Source organism: Acanthochromis polyacanthus, chromosome 1 (genome assembly GCF_021347895.1).
Source record: "Acanthochromis polyacanthus isolate Apoly-LR-REF ecotype Palm Island chromosome 1, KAUST_Apoly_ChrSc, whole genome shotgun sequence".
NCBI lineage: Eukaryota > Metazoa > Chordata > Actinopteri > Pomacentridae > Acanthochromis > Acanthochromis polyacanthus.
In genome coordinates this window covers 42,861,397-42,886,073 of record NC_067113.1, presented here as the reverse complement: position 1 = coordinate 42,886,073, position 24,677 = coordinate 42,861,397, and the positions used below count along the sequence as shown (strand labels likewise).

Here is a 24,677-nt window from a genome sequence, read left to right as displayed (position 1 = left end):
GGCACATAATTATCATTTTATACTGAAAGACGAGGAGCTATTGAGCCGATCCAGTGTGAACAGGAGGTTCAATATATATCAATTATTCAACAGAGTGTTTCACATGATTAGCTGGTAATGCAGCAAAAGGCTTGACTGATGTGAGGTTTTGATTTTTTTAAAATCTTGGTACCAAGCGTGACTTTAAAAATGTGTTTCGTTGTGTGTCCTTGTGTTCCAGCTCAAACCCTTTTCTGATCTCTTTCTGTGAAACATGTGAATTGTGTATTTGACATAAAAAGTTGATTAATTAGCTGACCTTTCTTATCACATAAACCCATGTTTGTTGAGGTCATACTAGCAAACTGAGTAAAATAAAATCAGTACCATCTCACTTGGCAGGGACTTTGCATTCCCAGAAGAGCGTGGCGGAGCTCTAATTGAATTTATTCATTTCTGGCTCATCCACCTCCAGATCTAACAGATCAGGTGTAGGAGGGGTGGATGGAGGCCAGCAGTCTTCTGCAGCTCCGTGTTGTGCTGCACTTACTTTGACCCCTTTAAATATAAGATAAATCCTTCTCTACATGCAAATTGAGCGTCATTAACATTTTAGTTGCTAGCTTCTATTTTGTTGTAACTTTGAGAGCACAAATCCATCTTGGAAGACCATTTTAGATGTTTGTAAATTATTGAATAGGGCCAAACAGATGTTTTTTTTTAACTCTACATCTACATATTTTATTGTTAAGACTCTTCGAACTTTTATCTTTTTTCACGCCTTATTATTTAGTGCTTTAGCTACACGGTTAAAATATAATTTTATTTCATTTATACTACCGTTCAAAGGTTTGGGGTCACACAGACAATTGCACGTTTTCCATAAGAACTACCACTTTTATCCATGTGCTAACATAACTGCACAAGGGTTTTCTAATCATTAATGAGCCTTTCAACAGCATTAGCTAACACAATGTAGCATTAGAACACAGGAAATGTTCCTCTGTACCCCTATGGAGATATTCCATTAAAAATCAGCTGTTTCCAGCTAGAATAGTCATTTACCACATTAACAATGTCTACACTGGAATTCTGATTTATGTAATGTTGTCTTCATTGAAAAAAGCTGCTTTTCTTTCAAAAATAAAGACATTTCTAAGTGACCCCAAACCTTTGAACAGCAGTGTATTTTGTAATATAAATCAGCCACCTTTGTCTGAATCGAAAGTGAAAACGACAAAAGTTCAGTTGCTCAGCTACCTGCTGTTTATCTGAAATATGGGGACTCATCTGTTCTTACCTAATACTGTAACACTTTTCTGGACTGAGCGCTGACAGGTTGGGTCGATATCTAAGTCTTACTGCATCCAAGTGCTAATGCCGTTTGGGAATCCCCATCTTCCCCAGTCAGTGGAAATATTGGTTATTCCTTGTGCTGCTAAGTGGAAGCTAAAAGGGTAATCTGATTTTCCGTGGTCACAAAGCTGCAGATAGTTAAGCCCATTTGAGGTACTGCGGCAGATTGCCATTAAAATACTGTAAAAAATAAAAAAAAATCTCCTAAATGCGATTCATGTCGTCCCTGAATTCCCACCATAAGCATTAACAGAATTTGGCTGTTCCAGGTCCGTGATAAGATGACATAATTGTATTGATTGACACTTTACTTTTCTCGCCACACATAAATAACAGGCCGTGGTGACATACAGGCTTTTATCTCCTTGTAAAACTGACTAAACAGAGGGGACCAGACAGCCTTACAGGAGCAATAAAGTAAAAGTTGCAGTCTGTCATCAGGGCTGAGAGGCATTTGAACTCATCACGATGATCATCAGGGTCCATCGTCTCTCGGCCTTTAGCTGTCTGCTGATTAAGTAGATCGGTGTCCAGGAAATATTTCAGAATTAATCGCCACAAAGGGATATCAGTCTTCAACATAAAGTGCTGTGGTGTGTTATGAGCGAGTCGTAAAAGTCCTCTGTTGAACATAATGGCCCAGATCAGACATATGATTGAAGTCTGTTTTATGGAAGCTCATCCGAAACACTTTAGAAAGGCTTAAAGATGGTGAGAACTTGCTGCCTCATTACAGCAAAATTCTTTAGGTTTTGTTTTGTTGTAGCTCTTCCGCAGCAGCACCTGGAGCCTCAACCTGCAGTTGGGAGTGTAATGTGTGTAACGTTAGGAGCTTCACAGCCCACCTATGCTGTTGTTCCAAAACACAGCCATTTTAGGAAGTTAGGATTCCGTTTGGAGACTTAGAATCTCTTATTGTTGAGGATGGAGATGCCTTTGGGCTGGAAGTGATTCATGAGGAGTGTATTTCACTGCAGTCTTTAGGAACGGGGTTGATTAGTAACCAGCAGTGAACTGCACTTACGCAAATCTCAAAGCCGGTGATATGAAGAACATTACAGAAGGACTTTTTTGTTGCACTGCAGCTGTTGAGCTCCTTAAAGAGGAGCAATAGGATATTTTTGGATTGTTAATGTGGCACAATGAGTGATACCGACTTTGCGCTCCCAACCTCTGCTGGAGATTTCGACCTGGGACGTTTGTTTTCAAGTCTGACTCGAAGTAAACACAGACATTAGCTGCCTGGAGCGGGCGTTGTGTTAACTGCGCACCAAGCCACTCTTTGATGAAGGTCCCATATGGTTAAATGCACTTTTATTGTGTTTTGCGGTTGCTATACACTTGGGGATGTAAAATAAAAGCTGTTGAGACATGAAGACGTCTACTTCTCCCACTCTAACAACTAAACGGATACCAGCCAGTAACAGTTATACTCAGCTGCTGTTCCAGCTGCATAACCAATAGTCATCTAGCTTCAACTCTGTAAAATCCTGCTTCCCAGGTTTAGTTAGCTGCTTTTGTTGACTAACACACCAAATGCTCTTCTGTCTACTGAAAAAGTCAACACAGGAGTCATGTACTCCCAGCATCCGAGGAACTGAACGATGTTTTTACTTTTATCGTTCCTAACAATGTCATTTTCTTTCGTGTTCATTGTATTCTTCAGGTAATATACCTTTAGTGATACCAGGTATTAAAATGAAGAAGAAATTGAAGAAAACAAGGGTGGTTTAATAATTTTTTCCATGACTGTATGTTTTGTCTTGTGGGTTAGAAACAACGGCTGTGCTGTGAGTTCAGCGATTTTTCAAGGTGAAATGATCGCTTAGGGAGAAAGTTAGAAGTGATGGAAAGTCCTGGTCTCACAGAATCACTCATGTCAGCTGCCTCTCCGCCTTGTCAATCACAGACGCAGGCAGATTTTTCTTCAGGAAGACAGCAGCAGCTCAGCAGCCTTTACAGTAACAAACACTGAAACAGCCCGTTTAGAACCGCAGTAAAACCAGGGGTTAGACCGTCACGGCAAAGCATGTAAGTCATGGTGTTTTGAGCTTCGAAATGGAGAGACACGTCCTGGGCTTATGTGATTCTTGAATTAAATAGTCGAAAAAGCAGCACATTATGGGACATTTACGTTACCATGACGCATACGGCTACAATAGATTATCGCATTAATGTGAACAACAGCAGGTTGAAATAAGCTGGAATTAGCCTTTAAGGGCTTTGTTGCCTGCTATGAAATCCACATTCTTCATGGTGTGGTTAAGAGGCATGAGCAAAGAATCTCTCTTCACTAACCCTAACCCTGACATAAAATCATCCACTACAGACATAAAATCATCCATTAATGACATAAAATTATCCACTAGAGACATAAAATCACCCACTAGTGACATAAAACCATCCACTAGAGACATAAAATCACCCACTAGTGACATAAAACCATCCACTAGAGACATAAAATCACCCACTAGTGACATAAAACCATCCACTAGAGACATAAAATCACCCACTAGTGACATAAAACCATCCACTAGAGACATAAAATCACCCACTAGTGACATAAAACCATCCACTAGAGACATAAAATCATCCACTGGTGACATAAAATCATCCACTAATGACATAAAATCATCCACTGGTGACATAAAATCTTCATCTTGGTTCTACCCTTCTTTCTTGAGTCTGTTTGCTCATGCAAAATTAAATGTGATGTAATTACATTGATTGCGATTAATCAAAATTAATCCATATCAACCCTGCAATTAATCTGAATAATCATTTTAATAGTTTGACAGCACTGGTTTCTACAGTTCCTGTAAATGGTTTAATTTTGTTGACTTTTTATGAACAGGCCTTACAAACCCGCGTTAAAACAGCATCTGAATATTATGTGTAATTTTCTTTCTCCGCTATGTTTCCAGAAAGAAAGCCGTGGATGTGTTCTACCGTTCAACCTCTTGCCTTCTCATGAACATAGAAATGTTTCCTCCTTGTTTCCCCCCCACCCGCTGCAGGGAATGACCCCTCTCATGTACGCCTGTGTCCGCGGTGACGAGGCCATGGTTCAGATGCTGCTGGACGCCGGAGCCGACATCAACAGCGAGGTCAGTGCTGACTGTCAGCTCTCCACACGCACAATGATTCCACATTTTTGTCCCAGTTTAATATGCTCATTCGCATTTGTTTTCTGTGTACCAGTGAATACGATGAACCCACTTTGTGTCGCTCTTTCCCCTCCCCTCTCTATCGTCATGGTCTCACCTGCTCTCGGCATGCTCTCTGTTCCCCCGGCAGCTCATTACACCAAGTGCACTGATAAGCAACAAACGAGTGTCATTCGCTCGGCAACAATGGCGGTTTGTCTTTACGCCGATGCAGAATAATAACCCGCTGATAGTCCCTGAGCGCAGGCACTCACTTCATTACGTTTTACTCTGCAGACATCCAGCAGCAGTTTGCTTTACACCACATCAATAATTCATCACTGTTGTACAATTATGTGCACTTAGTGTAACTCGCTACCCGCTGACTGTACATGAAGCATGAACTTCACTGCACTTATTTGTCGTGTTGAAATCAGAACACTTTAACCCTCCTGTTGTCCTCATTTATGGGCACCAAAAAATATTGTTTCCTCATCTGAAAAAAAATCACAAAAAAATTTCTCAGAATTTCTGAAAATTTGCAAATCCTTCAGGAAGAAAATTCCAATAATTCCTTTAAAGTTTCTCTAAAAAAAATTATATAAAAAATCCCCTAAATTAGGCACGAAAAATCGAGTAAATATTTTTTTAAAAATGAGTAAAAATCTACTAAAAACCTCTGAAAAATATCGAAAGTGATTACAGATATATCAGTAAAACTTCTGATATTCTCATAAGAACATTCACATAAAAACCAATCGCTGGATTTTGGTTGATTTTTTTGTGTGAATGTTCTTATGAAACATTTTAACAGTTCTTTTTTCCACCCAGAAATGTTCAAAGATTTCCCAAAAATGTTGAAAATGTGGAAATCACAAGTTTTTTTCCCCCCACATTTTCAAACTTTATGACCCACAGGATGACAAGAGGGTTAAAGTAAGAGTGAGGCTGTGCTATTATGAATCCTGCTTTTGTCTCTCTGTGTGTAGCCGCTTTAACTGTCGTTCTCAGTTAGAAAAAAGCAAAAGTTAAACGACTCTCCTGCTTCACACTGACCTCATGGTTTGCTGTACTCCATCGGTTTAGTGCTTGTGTTTAGTGCAGTGCTGACTCAAAGGCAAAGCAGTACCTGTAGAAGTTTGTAATGCAGTAAATGCTTCAAGGCTTTGTTACCCCAAATTTAAATAAGAATAAATCTCATGCACTTCTACTGGAGGCTCACCATGCAGATAGTTTTATGTGCAGACATTTTTTAGATGCTTCATCTGTCTGGGATTTCAGCTTTTGCACCAACATAATGCTGCTCAGTAGAATATTGTATTTTCTCTGCAGAGCGACGACTCTCTCCAAAAACAGTTTAACTTGATCAACTGTTCCCAACATGGGACTCAAGAAGGGCTTCCAATAAAACCCTCAGCAAGATGAATAAGGGAATTGGAAGAGCAAAGGTTTTTTTTTTTAATGTATTATTTTTAGATTTTCTTTTTCATTTCCCCAGAAATAAAGCAAACAGTCATTTCAGGGTGCTAAAAATCCATCCATGCATCTGTTATCTATACACCGCTTGATCCTCATTAGGGTCATGGGGGGCTGGAGTCTGGACCAGATGACTTAGGGTGAAGGCAGGGGACACCTGGACAGGTCACCAGTCCGTCATAAGGCTACACATATGGCGCTTTTCCATGAACACCTACTTGGCTCAACTCTACTCGGTTTGTGAGGTTTTCCATGAGGACGTAGTACCAGGTACGATTTTAGCGAGCTGAGTCGAGCCAATAATGTGACGTCTACAGAGTGCAGGCCACCGATTGGACAAGCAGTGACGACACATGAGACCTGTGCTGTGGACGAATGAAGAGGTCGAGACTTTTCTGTCTTTGGTGGTGGACCAAAGAATCCAGAGGGAGCTGGACGGTGCGACTCGCAATGAGAAAGTATATCAGGAGGTCTCCGAGCAGATGGCCGCCTACAGATACAGCAGGACAAAGAAGCAGTGTCAGGAGAGACTGAAAAAGCTCAGAAGTGACAACTGAAGGACCAAAATCGCCGGAGTGGGTCAAACCGGTGGTGTTGGAAGTGGTTTATCCAAACGGACGCCGTTTACAGGCACCGAGAGGGAGAGTGGCCTCAACTCCACTGCTGCGTTATTCAAGACCATGTTCGAGGACGGTGAGTGTTTTGTGGCTCCACCCATGATGAGGTGGTACTCGCCTAGTAATGGAAAACGACCTATACCGAGTCGAGCTGAGTAGGTGCTGGTGGAAAAGCGCCTTTAGAGACAAACAAGCACACTTGCATTCACGCCTACTGACAACTTTAGAATCACCAATTAACCTCAGCATGTTTTTGGACTGTGGGAGGAAGCCGAGTACATGGAGAAAGCCCACGCATGTGAAGGGAGAACACGCAAACTCCATGCAGAAAGATCCTGGAAGACTGGAACATGAACCGGGGATCTTATAGCTGTAAAGCAAAAGTGCTAAAAATCATTCAACTTAAATCTTTGTGCTCTGGTAAAAGGCAGCTGAACTTTGTTTTGGTTTCCTTGCTCTAAGACAGGGGTGTCACAAATGCGGCCTGCGGGCCAAAAGGGGGCCACCAGAGGGTCCGATCCGGCCTGCAGGATTACTGTGAAGTGTGAAACTGACAGACAAGACATTAACTGCAAACTGTAAATTTCTAAAACTATGAATTTAAAATAATTTCTAGACCATGACAAGTTGTTTTGATCATAAAGTAAAATACAAGATTGTTCTTTTGTTATTTTTGTCTTTTTGTCTTTTTTGTGTGAATTTAGTCATTTGTCTTATGCTTTTGTTTTGTTTCTTTTGTTGTTGTTTGGGTTTCATTTTTGTCTTGCTTGTATTTTTTGTCTTATTTTTGTCATTTTATGTGTTGCTTTATTTGTTGTTTTGTATATTGTTTTTGTCATTTCGTGTTTTTTGTCTTGCTTGTGTTATTTGTCTACTTTTTTGTCGTTTTGTCATTTTTTTTGTCTACTTTGTGTCATTTGTCAAATTTTTTTGTCAAATTTTTGTCACTCTTTTCATTTTGTGTTCCACTTTAATCGTTGTTTTGTGTATCGTTTTTGTCGTTTTGTGGGTTTTTTTTGTCTCACTTATGTTGTCTAATTTTTTTGTGTCTTTTTGTTTTGTTTTTTCCTCATTTTTGGTGTTTTGTGTCTCGTTTTTGTACGTATTGTCTTGTTTTCAGCGCTTATTTTTTGTCTGACTTTGTCGTTTTGATCATGAAGTCAAATGCTGGATTGTTCATTTCCAGATACCTGTGATTAAAATTTTGAGTTGTGGTTATTTCTAGGTTATTTTGCTGTGATTTTACCGGTCACTTGAGATCTAATTGGACTGAATGTGGACCCTGAACCAGAATGAGTTTGACACCTCTGGTCTAAGAATTCCAGTTGCCTTCTAGTAGAGCACTTAGTGATTTAATCTACAAACACATTAAAAACAACCAGATGGAAAATAAAAATAACAATTCTAATGATTATTTTGTTTATCTCCTCAAAACACAAACTTACTTCATATATATTTGGGGTTAACAGCGCTACAGTCAAAAAAACTCATGTTTAGTTTGTGATTTATAGCTCATCATCATTTTTTCATCATTTCTCAATTCCACCACAGCAGCACTAATTAGACAGTACGGTTCTCTGACTTCAGTCCTCACACTAATTGGGTTTAAATGCTTTCATTACTGACAGCTTTGTAAACTTCGCCTTGTTTCGTTACTGAATTGAACATTCCTGACATTTTTCCTGCTGCTGTGGAAGCAGCCTAAGCAGATCAGTTTCTGCAGTCTAAAAGTGCTTTCTCCAATAGCCGCTGGTTACATTTTTGAGGAGACTCTCTTGACAGCATTTATGGCAGATTTTAGCCGTAACCTTTGATGAAAAGTCATGACATTTTAAAGTGTCAAGAGCCCAAAAAAGTGGGAAAACACTGACCTGACTTCACAGTTTTTTGATGGGAGTTCAAACCTATTCGGGATTCTCCTGTTGAACTTTTCAATTCCATAAAACTCCATTCACCTCCACTTTATTGAGACTGCAGCTCAGTCTCAGACCTGAACCCTGGTGTTGTCCTGCAGATCAAAACTGACCCGTTTTAAAGTTTGAAAATGTAGAAAAAAAAATGTTGTCACACTGAAACTTCTGATGTCCACATTTTCAACATTTTTGGGAAATCTTTGCGCATTTTTTGGTGGGAAAAAAAGAAATGTTAAAAATGTTTCTTAGCCCTCCTGTTATTCTCATTTACAGCCACCAAAAATATTGTTTCCTCGTCTGACAAAAAATCCAAAAATTCAGCAAAAAATTCCCAAAATTTCTGAAAATTTGCAAAACTTTCAGGAAGAAAATTCTAATAATTCATTAAGAGTTTCCTGTAAAGGTTTTATTTTAAAAAATCCCCCAAATTTGGCAAGAAAATTCTTGTAAATATTTTTTTAAAAATGAGTAAAAATCTTTCAAAAAATCTTACAAATATCTAAAGTGATTACATATATATCAGTAAAACCTCTATTTTCTTTAAGAACATTCACAAAAAAATTGATGTGAAAGTTCTTAGACATTTTAAACATTTCCATTTTTTCCAACAAGAAATGTTCAAAAATTTCCCAAAAATGTTGAAAATGTGGACATCAGAAGTTTCACTGTGAAAATATTGATTTTCTTTTTTCCACATTTTCAGACTTTAAAACGGCTCAATTTTGAATCGCAGGACGACACGAGGGTTAATTACTTTCACAAAAAAAAAACACCAAAATCCAGCGAATGTTTTAAAGAAAATATTTACTGATACATATATATATATATATATATATATATATATATATATATATATATATGGAATCACTTTAGATATTTTTAGGATTTTTTTGGAAGATTTTTACTCATTTTTAAAAAATATTTACAAGATTTTTTTCGTCAAATTTGGGGCATTTTTTTAGATTAAACTTTTAAGGGAAACTTTTAAGGAATTATTGGAATTTCCTTGCTGAAGGTTTTGCAAATTTTCTGAAATTTGGGGATTTTTTTTTTCTTTCTGATTTTATTGATTTTTTTCAGACAAGGACACAACATTTTTTGTTGCCCGTAAATGAGGACAACAGGAGGGTTAAAGGATCAAATCTATCTGCATGGTTGAATACACTGAAGGGGGTGTAATTTGGGTGAACTAAGCCTTTGATCTCAGTATAATGTTGCAGTGTGGCTGTCAGTGAACTGCCTGTTGTTATAAGAAAAGCAATTAATAGTTCAACCTTGTAAACACAAAAACAGAGCTCAAACACAATGTGACACTGATCGTCCTCCAGGTGACATTTCGAAAACCATTTCTAATAATTTGCTGGGTTTAGAAATCACACGGCGACATTGGGCTTTTTAATTTCCTCCTGCTTTGTTCGTGAGTCAGCGCCACTCGTCTGGTCAGCGTTTGTAGCCGTGTGCCAATGTTTTCTCTCTGGTTTCATTCTTCTTTTTGAAATGAAACACGACTAAGAGGTGGAAGTAGGCAGATGCACCGCCGTGTGGTCGGACAGATCTACGCTAAGCTGGTTTAGAGTGACCACTGAGAGGTTGGATTGAAGCCGCTAAAAGATTTTCTATGAAACTCAAGAGGAAAATCTCCCTCTGCCATTTTATCCTCCTTTTGCTTATACTTCTCCTGCATACTGCTTCTCACTCCTCCTCCCTCTCCCCATCTCCTGCCCTGAGCTGTGAATGTTAATGGCTGTATATCTATCTATATATATATCTATCTCTCCCTGAACTTCACCTATGACTTCCCAGGTGCCAAGCACAGTAAACAAGCACCCCTCAGTTTATCCTGAAACGCGCCAGGGGACGCCACTCACTTTCGCCGTGTTGCACGGACACGTCCCTGTCGTGCAGGTAGTGACGTTTATGACCTGTAACATTAACCTGTGGCCCTTGCCCTGTCCTTTGTACCACAATGAGGATAATAATGATGATGATGATTATTATTATGGTGCATCATGATAACAATGATGCCCAGATGTCCTATTTATTTCTCCTCCTTGGTCCTGTCTGTGCAGTAGCTATCTGTTAAGTGGAGAGGGCTTGGTCGAGGCAAACTCTCCCGTTTGTTTCTAATGATGTGTGTATTACAGATGTATGACCCAGCCCCCTGGTCTTTACCCCCAAATGAGTGTAAAGATTTGTCCTGCAGCAGTAGCGAGGAGCTCAGTCAGCCTGATACGCAGCCGCAGGGTTCCAGATCCCAGTGTTTTGTTCAGTTCTATCCATTTTTAATATGTAACACATTGTGCTGCAGTAGTTACTGACACTGGATGAAAGTCTGATGAGCAACCAGCGCCTTCAGGATTACTTTCAATTTTTAATTTGTATCACCGCAATCAGAGTTTTTGGAGACAGGAAGAGAGATTCTTTCCCTTCAGCCCAGCACCGACAATGAGACCCCCAGACAGAAGCTAATGAGGAAGCGTAGCTAGCAGTGTGCTTAGTGTCCAGAGCTCGGACAGCCTCCAAATGAGGTCGTTTAGGCTTCCAGCAGTGGAGGCTTTTCCTCTTGCCAAGCCTGACTGTAACACCCCGTCTCCCCCTCGCCTGTTTTCTTCCTCCTTACTCTCCCTTCTGGTTTGTTTCCCCCTCCTCCTCCTCCTCCTCCCCTCCTTCCCTCCCGGCTCCCATCTCTGCCACAGTTGTTGCTGGATAACAGAGCGAATGTGGAGGGCGCCCTGCAGGATGGGGCGGAGAACTACACGGAGACGCCGCTTCAGCTGGCCGCCGCCGCAGGTAATCACCGCCAGGCAGCCGGGAAGCGGAATCACCTTTTCTTTTGTGTTTGGGCAGTGAATATTTGACCCTGCTTAGTCCTGATACAGCGTACGAGGGATTAGTCATGACATCTTGACTCTGAGCGCACCACGAAGCATTCTCACTCCCCTATAATCATCTAGTTAATTTATCATTTTCAGTTACTATCTGGGGTTTAAGAGTGTTGGTTCTTGTAACTGTGTTGCTCAAGAAGAACCTGCGGCAGGTCAAAATGAGCTTTAAACTGACTAGAAAACATGTCTCAAAGCAAACCCACATATGCATTGAACCCTCCTGTTGTCCTCATTTACAGGCACCACAAAATATTGTTTCCTTGTCTGAAAAAACTCAGTAAAATCAGAAAAAAAATTCTGAAAATGTGCAAAACCATCAGGAAGAAAATTTTAAATAATTCCTTAAAAGTTTCCCTTAAAAGTTTTATTTTTTTTTAAGAAAAATCCCCTCAAATTTAGCAAAAAAATTCTGGTAAATATTTTACAAAAAATGAGTAAAAATCTTTCAAAAAAATCCTAAAAATATCTGTAGTGCTTACATATATATTAGTACAACTTCTAATATTAAGATCATTCACATAGAAATCAACCAAAATCCAGCGGTAATCACTAGAATACCAGAAGATCCAAGCTCTCCTAGCTCATTGTCCTTTTCACTTTAGGTTGCTACACTGATCATTTTTGTCATTTTTTCGTGTAGAGAAAGAATAGTAGCACACAGATGGCTCAAAAGTTAGGAGATTGATGGGCAAAATACGCATAATACAAAGTCCATAGCAGCTTATATCTGCTTATGTTCAGTGAGCCCCACTGAGTCGTCATAAACCGTCACATCCATCCAAGAAATAGTCCCTCAAACTGTTTGTTTTTGCACCAAATTAACAAAGTGTGACGCGTTTATCAGTGAACTGTATGAGGCCAACTGTGCCACTTAACACCAATGATTGTATTGTGAAAATGTCAAACTGTTCCTTTCAATGCACGATCATTCTAAATGTAAAAGGGCGGCCTTTTATGTACAATACAATCTATACATGGCTACCCTCTAATTAGCCCTGATAACAAGTTGAAATATGGAGTGTTTTAGTGAGCTACCTGGCAGCCATGCTACCATGGCAACAAGTCATTAAAGCCCACAGATGATGAACATTATTAACATCCTGCTCATTAAATAATAAATAATACAGATGGAATAAAGAGCACATTCCCCCGAGCTGTTATTGTTAATGAACAGCAGTGACTGAGAGACTTTATTAAAGGTTCATTTTGTTAGGCTGACACTCCCGACTGTTTTACTTTTTGCTGCTGTTGTCCTCATTTACAGCCACCAAAAAATATTGTTTCCTTTTCTGAAAAAAATCCAAAAATTCAGCAAAAAAAAAATTCTCCAAATTTCTGAAAATTTGCAAAACCTGCAGGGAGAAAATTTAAATAATTCCTTAAAAGTTTTGATTTTTAAAAATAGCAAAAAAAAAAAAATTCTTGTAAATATTTTTAAAAATTAATAAAAATCTTCCAAAAAATCCTAAAAATATCTAAAGTGTTTACATGTATATCAGTCAAACTTCTAATATTTTCTTTAAGAACATTCACTAAAAAAATCAACCAAAATCCAGCAAAACATTTTTAACATTTCTTTTTTTCCACCAAAAAATGTTCAAAGATTTCCCAAAAATGTTGAAAATGTGGACATCAGAAGTTTTACTGTGAAAATAATTTTTTCCCACATTTTCAAACTGTAGAGCGGGTCAGTTTTGACCTGCGGGACGACACGAGGGTTAACTTTTATTGGGACAACAAAGCTCAGCATGTGAGCATGTTGAAATACAGGTGACAGTTCAGTTTGAGTGGAGCACCGTGTTGGTTGTATCACAGAAGAGCTGCTTGTACTCAGTGAACTGTCAGTAATGACGTGTTTGCAGTGAAGGTTTCTGCTCGTGTGACGGCTCCTCGTTTTATCCTCTACAGAGCAGCTTTCACTTGATTTAATTCGCATCTACGTGGAACCCAGGCAATAAGAAAAGGTGTTTTTTAGATTTCTGTTTTGCCGTTGCATACTTGAACTCCAATTACAGAGATGCTAAAAGAGCCTCCTTTGCCTCAAAAGCTTCAGTGAAGCACAGATATGGCTTTTTAACACATGAAAGGAGACATTTTTGTAAAAAACAAAAGACTTGAATGATCAAGAAATGATCAAAACATTTGCAAACTGGTTTAATTTTCTCGTGTCATGTGATTTTGACAATGTCTTGCTCCACTTCTTTCAGTTATTAGTCAAATTAAATGAGCTTTTTTGTATTTTCTCTTTGGAAAAAGTAAAAGTGTAGATGTGTGTTTAATGATTTATACCTAATACATCCATAAAGTAGTCTTTATGCACAATCACCACTTCCCAAGTTACATTTTAGAATGGCAGGGATGTCAAACTCATCTTAGTTCAGTTCCACATTCAGCATAATTTGATCTCCAGAGACCAGTAAAATCACAGCATAAGAACCTATAAATAACCACAACTCCTAATTCCATTTCAGCAACATTCAGCCTCAGTTTATCATTTTCACATTACAACTTCCAGATCACAGAGTGTCTACAAAGGACCAGGATAGTGTTTTTACTTTATGATCAACATAACAAAAATCAGACAAAAAAGGAAGAAAAAAAACAACAAAAACAAGACAAAATATTACAAAAATGAGACACAATATGACAAAAACGAAAAACAAAATGATAAAAAAATGAGACAAACGACACAAAATAAAACAAAAATCTGACAAAAAATCCTACAAAAATCTTCATTCACGGGCATCAAAAAATATTGTTTCTTTATCTGAAAAAAATATAAAAATCCAGCCAAAAAAATTCCCCAAATTTCTGAAAATCTGGAAAACCTTCAGGAAGAGAAGTCCAATAATTCCTTTTAAAGTTTCCCTTGAAAGTTTTATTTTCAAAAAAATCCCCCAAATTTGGCAAGAAAATTCTTGTAAATATTTTCAAAAAAAATGAGCATTAATCTTCCAAAAAAATCCTAAACATCCTAACATTTTTTTTTCACCAAAAAATTATCAAATATTTCCCAAAAATGTTAAAAATGTGGACATCAGAAGTTTCCCTGTGAAAATATATTTTTTTCCACTTTTTCAAAATTTAAAACGGGTCAATTTTGACCCGCAGGACGACACGAGGGTTAAAAATGACAACATATGCAAAGGAGGCCAGATACAAACAATATGGGACATAAATGAAATGAAATAGAATAAATATGGTGAGGAAATTGCACGTAAGCAGCATTTGAACCATTGAAAGTGACGATTTGCATTCAGGCTTTCGGTGTTTTGACAGCAAGTTGTTTGGATTTAAGTACAGGGTGGCACCAAAGCATTCTATATCCGAGTGTCTTCACCTTTTCTCCCTTCTCGTTAGGTAACTTTGAGCTTGTCAGTTTGCTTTTGGAAAGAGGGGCCGACCCCATGATCGGGACCATGTGTCGAAACGGCATCTCCTCGGCCCCGCTGGGAGACATGAACTCCTACAGCCTGGCAGCAGCACACGGCCACAGGTGATACAAGCAAACACACACACACACACACACACACACACACACACACACACACATACATACATACTGTGTTTTTCTATCATTGTGGGGACATACCATTGACTCCCATTCATATCTAACCCCTAACCCTTACCCTAACCCTAACCTTAACCCAGACCAAAACAATGCCTAATCCTAAAGAAACGTTTTTGCACTTTTACTTTTTTCAGTAACAACAACATGGCCAAGAAAACACTGTTTAACACACACACACACACACACACACACACACACACACACACACACACACACACACACACACACACACACACACACACACACACATGTTTGTACTTCTATCTTAGTGAGGACATCCATAGGCGTAATGCATTTCCTAGAGCCTTACCCTAACCTTAACCATCACAACTGATTGCCTAAACTTAATCCTTACCCTTACCCTAACCAAACCTCAATTCATACCTGTTCTCTAAAAACAAGTCTTCACCCTCAAACATGGCTATTTCAAAGTGAGGACCGGCCAAAATGTCCTCACTTTGTAAAAATGTCCTCACATTGATAGTTAAATGCAGAAAATGGTTCTCACAATGTAGCAAGTACAAGTACACACACACACACACACACACACACACACACACACACACACCGGTGCCAGCCAGCAAAGACATATCCATTACCACAGTATTGATCCGTTTACACACTCTGCCCCGGTCCATCTGCCCCTCACAGAAATCCCACGCCACACAGGAGGCAGATATCTCCGTTTCCCTGTCGGACGGCAGGCGACGATAAGTGCCGCCGTCTATTCAGCCGCGCTTACGGCTGCAGTTTGACATAATTTCCCTGCAGCCGGGTAAGATAAAGCCCATTAACATTCAGGGCAGTGAGAGCTGTCAGGAAATGGAGTGGAGTGAAAAAAAGCCAACAACACAATGCAGCATTATTAGGACAATCAATTATGGTGTGATGGTCACGCTGCAGTGTGTTGTGAGCACGTTCAAATTGAATTAGAATCGGATGGGAGACGTGGGGGAGTGGAAGTTCTCACTTAGCAGCATAGAAAGTTTGCATATAAATCAGGAGGCCTGCTTAAATCTTTCAAAGGTCCTGGGCAGCTGTTAACATTATGTACTGTATTTTACACCTTACCCTTTAGAACAGAGACCAGACTTTGAGAAATATCACTTGTTGTCTTACCAGGAGCTGCACAAAAAAGAATATTATGTCGTTCCGTTTCAGCAACCGCTTCGCAAAATGACTTAGATTTGAGGGAAATAGCTATCGCAGCTCCAAATTGAAAAAATACATCTTCCAGCAGCTCCGGTGTTTTTGTTTTTTTATGATATGTTGGTTCTTGTTATCTAGTCATAAAAATAGCCGAGAATCACCTGAGTTTTGGTTAGAGTCAGGAAGTCAGGCAAATCTTCAAAGATGCTAAATTTAGCCTGCTAAATCAGCTCTTATTGGGCTCCAGCTAGCTACGTGTCAAGTCACTGGTGCTTCCATAGCACATTTAAAACAGAAAGCCACTGACCCAAAAGGCTCCAGGAGAACCACAATCTGCACGTTAAACCACAATGTATTCTTTTCAGTTTGTTCACTTTTAGATGCAATTACAAAATGTTTAAGTACGATAGTTTGGCATTTTGGAAAGTTTTGCTAAGCTATTGGTTTCCCTGCTTCTACCTTTTGTCCTAAACCAGGCTAAATGTGTCATGAAGAGATAAAAGTCTTCTCATCTAACGCTCAGTAAGGCAGGAAATAAATGTATTTCCTTGGAACTATTTTATTGTATAAACCGTAATACAGCCAGTGAATGTGGACACCCGTAAGTTTTGTACAGCTTTGTTTACATTTTCACCGGAGTTCCGACTTAAGGCGCAAACATCACACTGTACGAGCAGGACTCCAACCTAAGTCGAAGACCTCTGGTACTTCATTTTTAAAGATGTCCAAAAAGAAATAATTTGCACTGGAAACCGTAATCTAACCAAGATGTCATGACTCAGCTACAACCGATAGTCATGTGACAAAAATGCTGGGACTAGTCAGCTGAACTGCAGGCTGTGTTTACACAGTAAAATGAGGCGAAATAAAACAAACTTGAGCTACAAAATAAAAGCAGCATGGCTCAGTAACAGTAGAGCAATTGTCAGAAAACTGTTGAAAGATACAGTGGGCAGGGTGAAACATTATTCAAGAGCTGATGGACATGTGTTGGATCAATATAATGTATGGACTTTTTTTTTTTTTTTTAATTGTGTGGAAATTGAGGGATTGTGGTGGGATGGCCTAGGGGAGGTGGAGTGGGTGAATGGTGGGGTCGCATGGTTTATTCCTTTTTGCCACTCTATGTACGGATATACTGTTGGATAAAAGAAAATCTAATAAATTATAAGTATCAAAAAGAGCTGATGTCCAGAGAAGGATGAAAAACACTGAGTTTGTAGAAGCTGTAAATAGTAAAACACCTACAGTATGTATGCATGATATAGTATGTATACTATCTCTGCAAAATGTTGTACATGTTGATTACAGTTTTTTTAACTTCTACAAAATAAATAATCAAAAAAACTTTTACTTTCATTTTCCTACACTTCTACAGCTTCATTGAGCAGCCGCTTTTATCCAAAGCGACGTACATCTAATAGTAGATAGAACACAAACAAGGATGTAGTCAGGAGAAAACAACCTGGATAAGAGCCCTAAAATAAATTTAAGAATCATAGGACCGTAGTGTCTACAGGCAGTAGACGAAATAGGATCTTTTTTGTTTGTTTTATTATTCTCAGTCTGTCAAGTGCAAAGGTGTTCAGTGAAGAGCAGAGTTTTTAGTATTTTCTTAAAGACTGAGAGAGACTCTGCAGAGCTAAAGGAGGTTGACAACTCATCCCAGCATCGGGGAACCACAGATGAGAAGAGTCCAGCTCTTGGTTTTCCCAAGCTGCTGTGGAAGAACTTTAGCTGCCTGCTCAGAGCCCTGACTTCTACCCAAGCTAACACCTCTAGAATGGATTCAAGCCAGACCCGATCCCCCAGCATCAGCACCAGAATACTAATTCTCCAAAATCACGTGAACAACCTGAAACCAGACGGATGGATGCTGCTACTGCAGGAGATTATTGCTTATGTTTTTCAAAGACGATAAGATCCCACCATATGCTCGGCGTCCGTATACTTTTAACCACGTAGAGAACGCTCTGTGTGATTCTGCTCACACACACCCCAAAGCCCAGGAGACTGTTAGTGGCAATCAGACAACATTTTACGAACGGCTTCAAAGTGACGGCTGTGAGCCTCCCACCGACGTGTCATCAGTGATCAAAGAATCTCCCCAACAGGATATGATGTTTGGTTGCTCTCGGACTCCAAATGAGCCCGTCCTCGCCGAAGCAGATGGTGCGGTGATACTTTATCAGGCTGTGATCACACTCTATATGTTATGTGCTGAAGTCCATTCTCCTCAAAGGAGGGCGTCTGTTGCTGCTGCATCACTGTGTTGCCCAAACAGTGTGTTGCGGTGTTGACGCCGTGCTAATGAAGGATGGAGATTTTGCGGCATTTTTCAGCATAATCCCTTCGCTTCAGTCGCTTCATTTATTATGACTCTGCACACCAGCGATACAGGTTCAGAGAACGCCGTTTCATTGGTGCTTAATTAGGTACATTAGAGTATTTGGAGTGTCATCCGAGCCGGAGAGCTGATTGTGTTTAATGCGGATTTAATGCAGTTTGTGTGGGCTTAATTTAGAAACACTTTCTGGTGTGTGATCAGCCACTTCACAGCTTTCCTTCCTACTACCTGACCCCAGGCCATGCTAGGTGTTTAACAGTTTGGCCACACAGCTTTCTTGCCTTTTAACTTCGGGCTTGAAACAATCCGTCACACTTATCTTATCACTTAACTTTCCTTTAATCCTCTGAATCCAGAAGAGTTTCAGGGCGTTTTTTGCTGCTGTCACATTTTTACTCACTGTGGGCTCATTTGTCACTCTAATATAAAGTCCTGAACTTCTGTGGCTTGACGTAGAGAGAACCTAAATATGTTCTGTGTGCTATGACGCAGTTATGACGCCATGAATTATAAAAACAAAGGGAAAATGAAAGGGTTTTCTTGGTAGTTTATTTTGCAAAAAAAAAAACTGTAATCAATTTGTCCAACATTTTGCAGAGATATGTTGCCAGTAGTGTACATACGATATCATGTACACATACTGTAGGGGTTTTACTATTTACAGCTTCTACAAACTCAGTGTTTTTCATCCTTCTCTGCACATCAGCTGTTGACTGATGTTCCACCATGCTCGTTGTGCCTTCCAATAACTTTCTCACAGTTAGTTCACTGTAACTGAGCTATGCTGCTTTTATTTTGTAGCTCAAATTTGGTTTTTTCACCTCAGTCAATCTCATTTTTTTTTCCATACTGTGCAAACACAGCCTGCAGTTCAGCCGACTAGTCCCAGAATTTTTGTCACATGACCTATCGGTTGCAGCTGAGTCACGACTAGGGATGTCCGATAATATCGACCCACCAGTATTGGCATAAAAATGTAATATCGATCAATATCCTTAGCGTTTTTTTGCCTGTCGTGAAAACTGATAAAATAATGCCTGGATTTCGGCGCGCGAATGATGACATCATCAAACTGTGCCATGAAGCGTGTAAACAATTGTGGCTGCAGTAACAAGCTTGCTGTGCCTGACTAACAATAAGTTTTGTGGTTTGGAATTATTTCCAAGCCAACATATGTATCAGTATCGGTTGATATCGGAATTGGAAATTGAGAGTTGGACAATATCAACATATCGGTTATTGGCAAAAAAGTCAATATTGGACATCTCTAGTCATGACATATTGGTTAAGTTACTGTCTAGGTTAACTATTTGTTTTTGGGCATTTTTGAAATGAAATACAAGGGAATTCCATTTCTATGGTGTGACGTAAGTTGATTTTCACCATAAGTTGGAACTCCGGTGAAAATGTAAACAAAGCCGTTATACGCATCATGATATCGATCATTTTACATATTTGTACAACTACAGCAACGAAAACAGTCATTAGCTCACACTGAAACACAACTCGGAAGGAAAATGCCGGCAAAAATGTAAACAAAGACTTTACGTGCATCACCATAAGGCTCACCGGGATACGCAGTAATAATCTTTCTATCTCAATAATGAGACCACTATGCTGCTTTGTTATCACAGTTGATTTCACTGGTGCAGAATCTTCCACATGTTCAAGTATCCGCTTTCTATCACCGGTGATCGTTGAGACAGTCATGCGACTTAGCCGAAACAAACGGTGGGTGTTTGTTTGTGTTTTGCCCTGTTCAGAGTGTTTTATTACATCCAGTTTCACTTTCATGGAGATGGCTTTCCTTTTCTTGGAAGCATCAGAAGCATCTGATTTGGGAGCCATAATGAAGTGAACCAATGTAGCATAATCCAATGTGGCGGCAAATGTAAACAAAGCTAACTTTTAGCGCCGCTTGACTACTGTACATACAGTATTCATTCGCTCCGCTGACCAAGTAGTTCCCTTGAACCAGTTCAGATGTAACAACAAAACGCTGTAAGTTGAGGACGTCATAAACCGAGGACTTCCTATATGTAGAATAAAATGATTTTGACTTCTGGCTCTGATAATATGGTAATAAAGATAATATGAGTTTAAAAGCCCCTTGGCAGATTTTATGGTTATTAATTTTCTCTGTTTCCCTCTAGGAATGTATTTCGGAAGCTCCTGTCCCAGTCAGACAAAGAGAAGGGGGATGTGCTGTCCCTGGAGGAAATCCTGGCCGAGGGTTCGGATCCAGGGGAGAAGAGGTTGGCTCCTCACCCCAACGGCGGAGGGACCCTGCGAACAGGAAAGGCCAAACTGAGGGCCCTGAGAGAGGCCATGTACCATAGCGCAGAGCACGGCCATGTGGACATCACCATAGACATCCGCAGCTTAGGTCAGATTTACTAATACATGCTTCACTGGCACACATGCCTGGCTCTCTGGTGCCTCCAGCTGTCCTGGAGATGTGCTCATGCTGTGCCTGTCCTGTCCCGTCCTGTCCAGTCCTGTGCTGTCCTGTACACAATCACCGCCACTCATCCAACAATCCCACAAGTAGGACTTTTTATATCAGAGGCGCTAATAGCTCGGGCCCAAAGGTGTGAACGCGGTGATGAAACCGTGTCCTCAGGCGGTGCTCATTTTGTAAGTGTGGCGATCATCGGCTTTCACCTCCACACAGTCCAGCCCGTTGAGCACCAGGCCGAACGTGGCTGTTGATTAGGATTTTATGAGCATTCATTGATTTTAGTTGGCAAAACAATCTCACCATCAGGCCCATTTAGCAACTGTTCTGGAGCTGTTATGGCTAAAGCAATAGTTTGACATTGTGGCAAATATTACTGTGTGCTTCCTTGCTGGGAGTTAGATCATAACACTTTAATATCTGAACAGTTAAATATGAAGCCACCATCACAAAGACTGGAACCAGCCACGCTGGCTCTGTCCAAAGGTTTAAAAAAAATCCTCCCACCACCACATCTAAAGCTGACTAATTAACACGTTTAATCTCATTTGTTTAATCAGGACTAAAACCAAAGTGTTAAATGGCACACTGCGGTTTACCCATGAGATATGACCTGTTAATTAGTGAGCTTTTACTGCTCTGGACAAGCTGTTTACTCCTGTTTCCAGTCTTTATTCTGAGCTACAAGTGAATGAGCTTATCTCTCTTTAAATGTCCAACTATTTCTTTTAACAAGTGCTCACCCGTGTTGGTGAAAGGAAGGTTAGTTTTCAACACTGAAAACTGCATTTGGGTCAATAAATAACTGTGGGACTTTTTGTATCATAGTTGACATTTTTGCTGTTTTCAGGCCTAAAATCAACATGGCCGCCTATAACCAAACAGCACATGGCATTTATACACAAAGATTCTTCTAAATATTATATATACAACTGAATAAAATTGAAAGTTATTTCTAAAGATATTGTAGTAAATCTGTTGACATGCCATAAATCCACACTTGACTCACACACTACTTTATATTAAATAAGTCAGAAAGCCTTGGAGTCTTGCCAGTCTTTTCTTCAGGAGGAAATGACATCATGTGGAGCAGGTCATGTGACCTGGAACTAACACACTTCTTTAAGCAAAATGACAAAATTGAGACACAAAATGACAAAAATGAGACACAAATTGACAAAAATGAGACAGAAAACAACAAAACCAAGACAAAATGACAAAAACAAGGCACAAAACGACAAAAACGAGATACAAAATGGTAAAAATGAGACACAAAATGACACATCTTTTTATTAATCACTGACTGTTTCCATAATAAATGATTGTAGAATGTGTAAAGACATGATCATAATGAACATAAAATACATTTTTAATTTTAATAGTATTGTCTGCAGGATAAATCCCATGGAATTCAAAAGTCCCTCAATTATCAATTGACCCATTAAAAAAAACAACACAACTCAGCACAAGAAGTACAATCTGATAGTTCCTTTCAGTTAAATGTTCCCCCTCTATTGACATAAAAAATCTAAAGATGCACATGTTTTCAGTGTCTTCTCATTTTCGATTTTTAGCTTACAAGTTGTCATCCTGTTTTGTCTCATTTCTTAGCGTTTAAATGTTTTTATCTCATTTTTTGTCCTGGGTTTTTTTTGTTGCTGTATAATTAAACTTGATTTGACTGACAGATGCAGACCAGCTGCCAAACTGATCTTGTGGTGAGATTATTTGGTCAGCTCCTGTTTTCAAGCTCAAGAATCACAGTTTTAAATGCCGTTTTTAATCAGCAAAATGCCTGAACGTTGGGAGAAAATTGCCATCAGTGTGTCAAATGTGCAGGTTTGATCCAATCAGCAGCGTAAAAAACTAAGATAAACACTTAGCAATGACAGAAAACCTTCAAAAGCTGCAAATCCTGAAATCTAAGCAGCTCAATCAGGTGAATATTTGGAGAGTGAATCGTTTTAGTGATTAACAGTGACTGATACACACAGCCTCCCCTCATGCTGAAATTTATTTCATATCCATCATGTCACTGCAAACATTTTCTAACGGGACATTCTTTAACCCTCCTGTTGTCTTCATTTACGGGCACCAAAAAAATATTGTTTCCTTGTCTGAAAAAAAATCCAAAAATTCAGTAAAAGAATTCCCCAAAATTTGAAAATTTTTAAAACCTTCAGGAAGAAAATTCCAATTATTCCTTGAAAGTTCCCTTATAAGTTTTATTTTTAAAAATCCCCCAAATTTGGCAAGAAAATTCTGGTGAATATTTCCAAAAAAATGAGTAAAAATCTTCCAAAAAATCCTAAAAATATCTAAAGAGACTGCATATGTAACATGAAAACGTACATATTTTCTTCAAGAACATTCACAAAAAAATGTATGGTTATTGATTTTTTGTAAATGTTCTTAAAAAAACAGTTTTAACATTTATTTTTTCCCAATGATCAAATATTTCTCAAAAATGTTGAAAATGTGGACATCGGAAGTTTCACTGTGAAAATATTGATTTTTTTTCCACATTTTCAAACTTTAAAACAGGCCAATTTTGACCAACACGAGGGTTAATTACATTCAGGTGCTGCTTTTATTTTCCCTCTGACTTTTCCCACTAATCCAACACTCGCAGTCGCCCTTCAGACTCACACCGTGAAGTGATGGAAACATGGTCGGTTCTGTCGCCCTCGAAGCCGCTCCTATTCGCGTCGCTTTGCCCCGCGCAAGTGTGTATTCACAGTTGTGTTGTTGGTGTTCCCAGGCGTTCCCTGGACGCTGCACACCTGGCTCGAGTCCCTGCGTACCTGCTTCATGCAGCACCGCCGCCCGCTGATCCAGGGCCTGCTCAAAGACTTCAGCTGCATCCAGGAGGACGAGTACACGGAGGAGCTGATCACGCATGGACTGCCGCTCATGTTCCAGATCCTGCGCACCAGCAAGGTCAGCGGGGCTTTCTGCCATGTAAACAAAACGCTTGTTAGAGAAACATCAGATGAAGTCAGGTTGCTTTTACGGGAAAACAAGCTGTCCTGCGCTAGGGTGACATTAATGCTCATATTTGCATTTATTTAGCTGCACTCCAAACCATGTTATCATACGTTTGCATAAAGTAAAATCACAGTATAATAGCATATAAATAACCACAACTCCTAATTTTTTCTTTGTTTTAGTGCAAAAAGCACATTCTGAAAATGTTCACATTTAAGGAATTGTCTCTTTAAAAAACATCATGAACAACCTACAATTTGTTATGAAAATTAAGTTCAATTTCAACAATATTCAGCCTCAGTTTGTCTTTTACATATTACAACTTAGTGTCTACAAAGGAACACAACATTTAGTCACAGATATTGGAACTAAATGATGTAGTATTTTACTTTATGATCAAAATGACAAAAGTCAGACAAAAAAGGACAAAAAAACAACAAAAACAAGACCGAATATTACAAAAATGAGACACAAAACGACAAAAATGAGACAAACGACACAGAGCAAAACAAAAAAGAGACAAAAAATTTGACAAAAAAAGTTACAAAGCGACAGAAAAATAGACAAAGGAAAAAACGAGACAAAAAAATTTCACAAATGACACAAAGAAGACCAAAAATCACAAAAGCGAGACAAAAAGGAAACACAAAACGACAAAAACGCTGAAAAACATCAAATAAGGCGAAACACAACATGACAAAAATAAGACAAAAAACAAGCGAGACAAAAAGGTAACACAAAACGACAAAACAACAAAAGTCTGACAACAAACAAAAACAAGACACCAAATAA

General features: G+C 39.2%; 1 protein-coding gene across 1 annotated transcript in view; it reads left to right on the top strand.

The window, feature by feature from the left end:
• LOC110966716 (ankyrin repeat and BTB/POZ domain-containing protein BTBD11-A-like) overlaps nucleotides 1-24,677 on the top strand; it is a 268,915-nt gene that overhangs the window by 233,299 nt on the left and 10,939 nt on the right. The window contains 6 exon segments of the mRNA XM_051951931.1: nucleotides 4,353-4,442; nucleotides 10,291-10,392; nucleotides 11,184-11,277; nucleotides 14,733-14,868; nucleotides 20,593-20,825; nucleotides 23,659-23,837. Of these exon segments, the coding sequence (XP_051807891.1) occupies nucleotides 4,353-4,442; nucleotides 10,291-10,392; nucleotides 11,184-11,277; nucleotides 14,733-14,868; nucleotides 20,593-20,825; nucleotides 23,659-23,837 (834 nt within the window).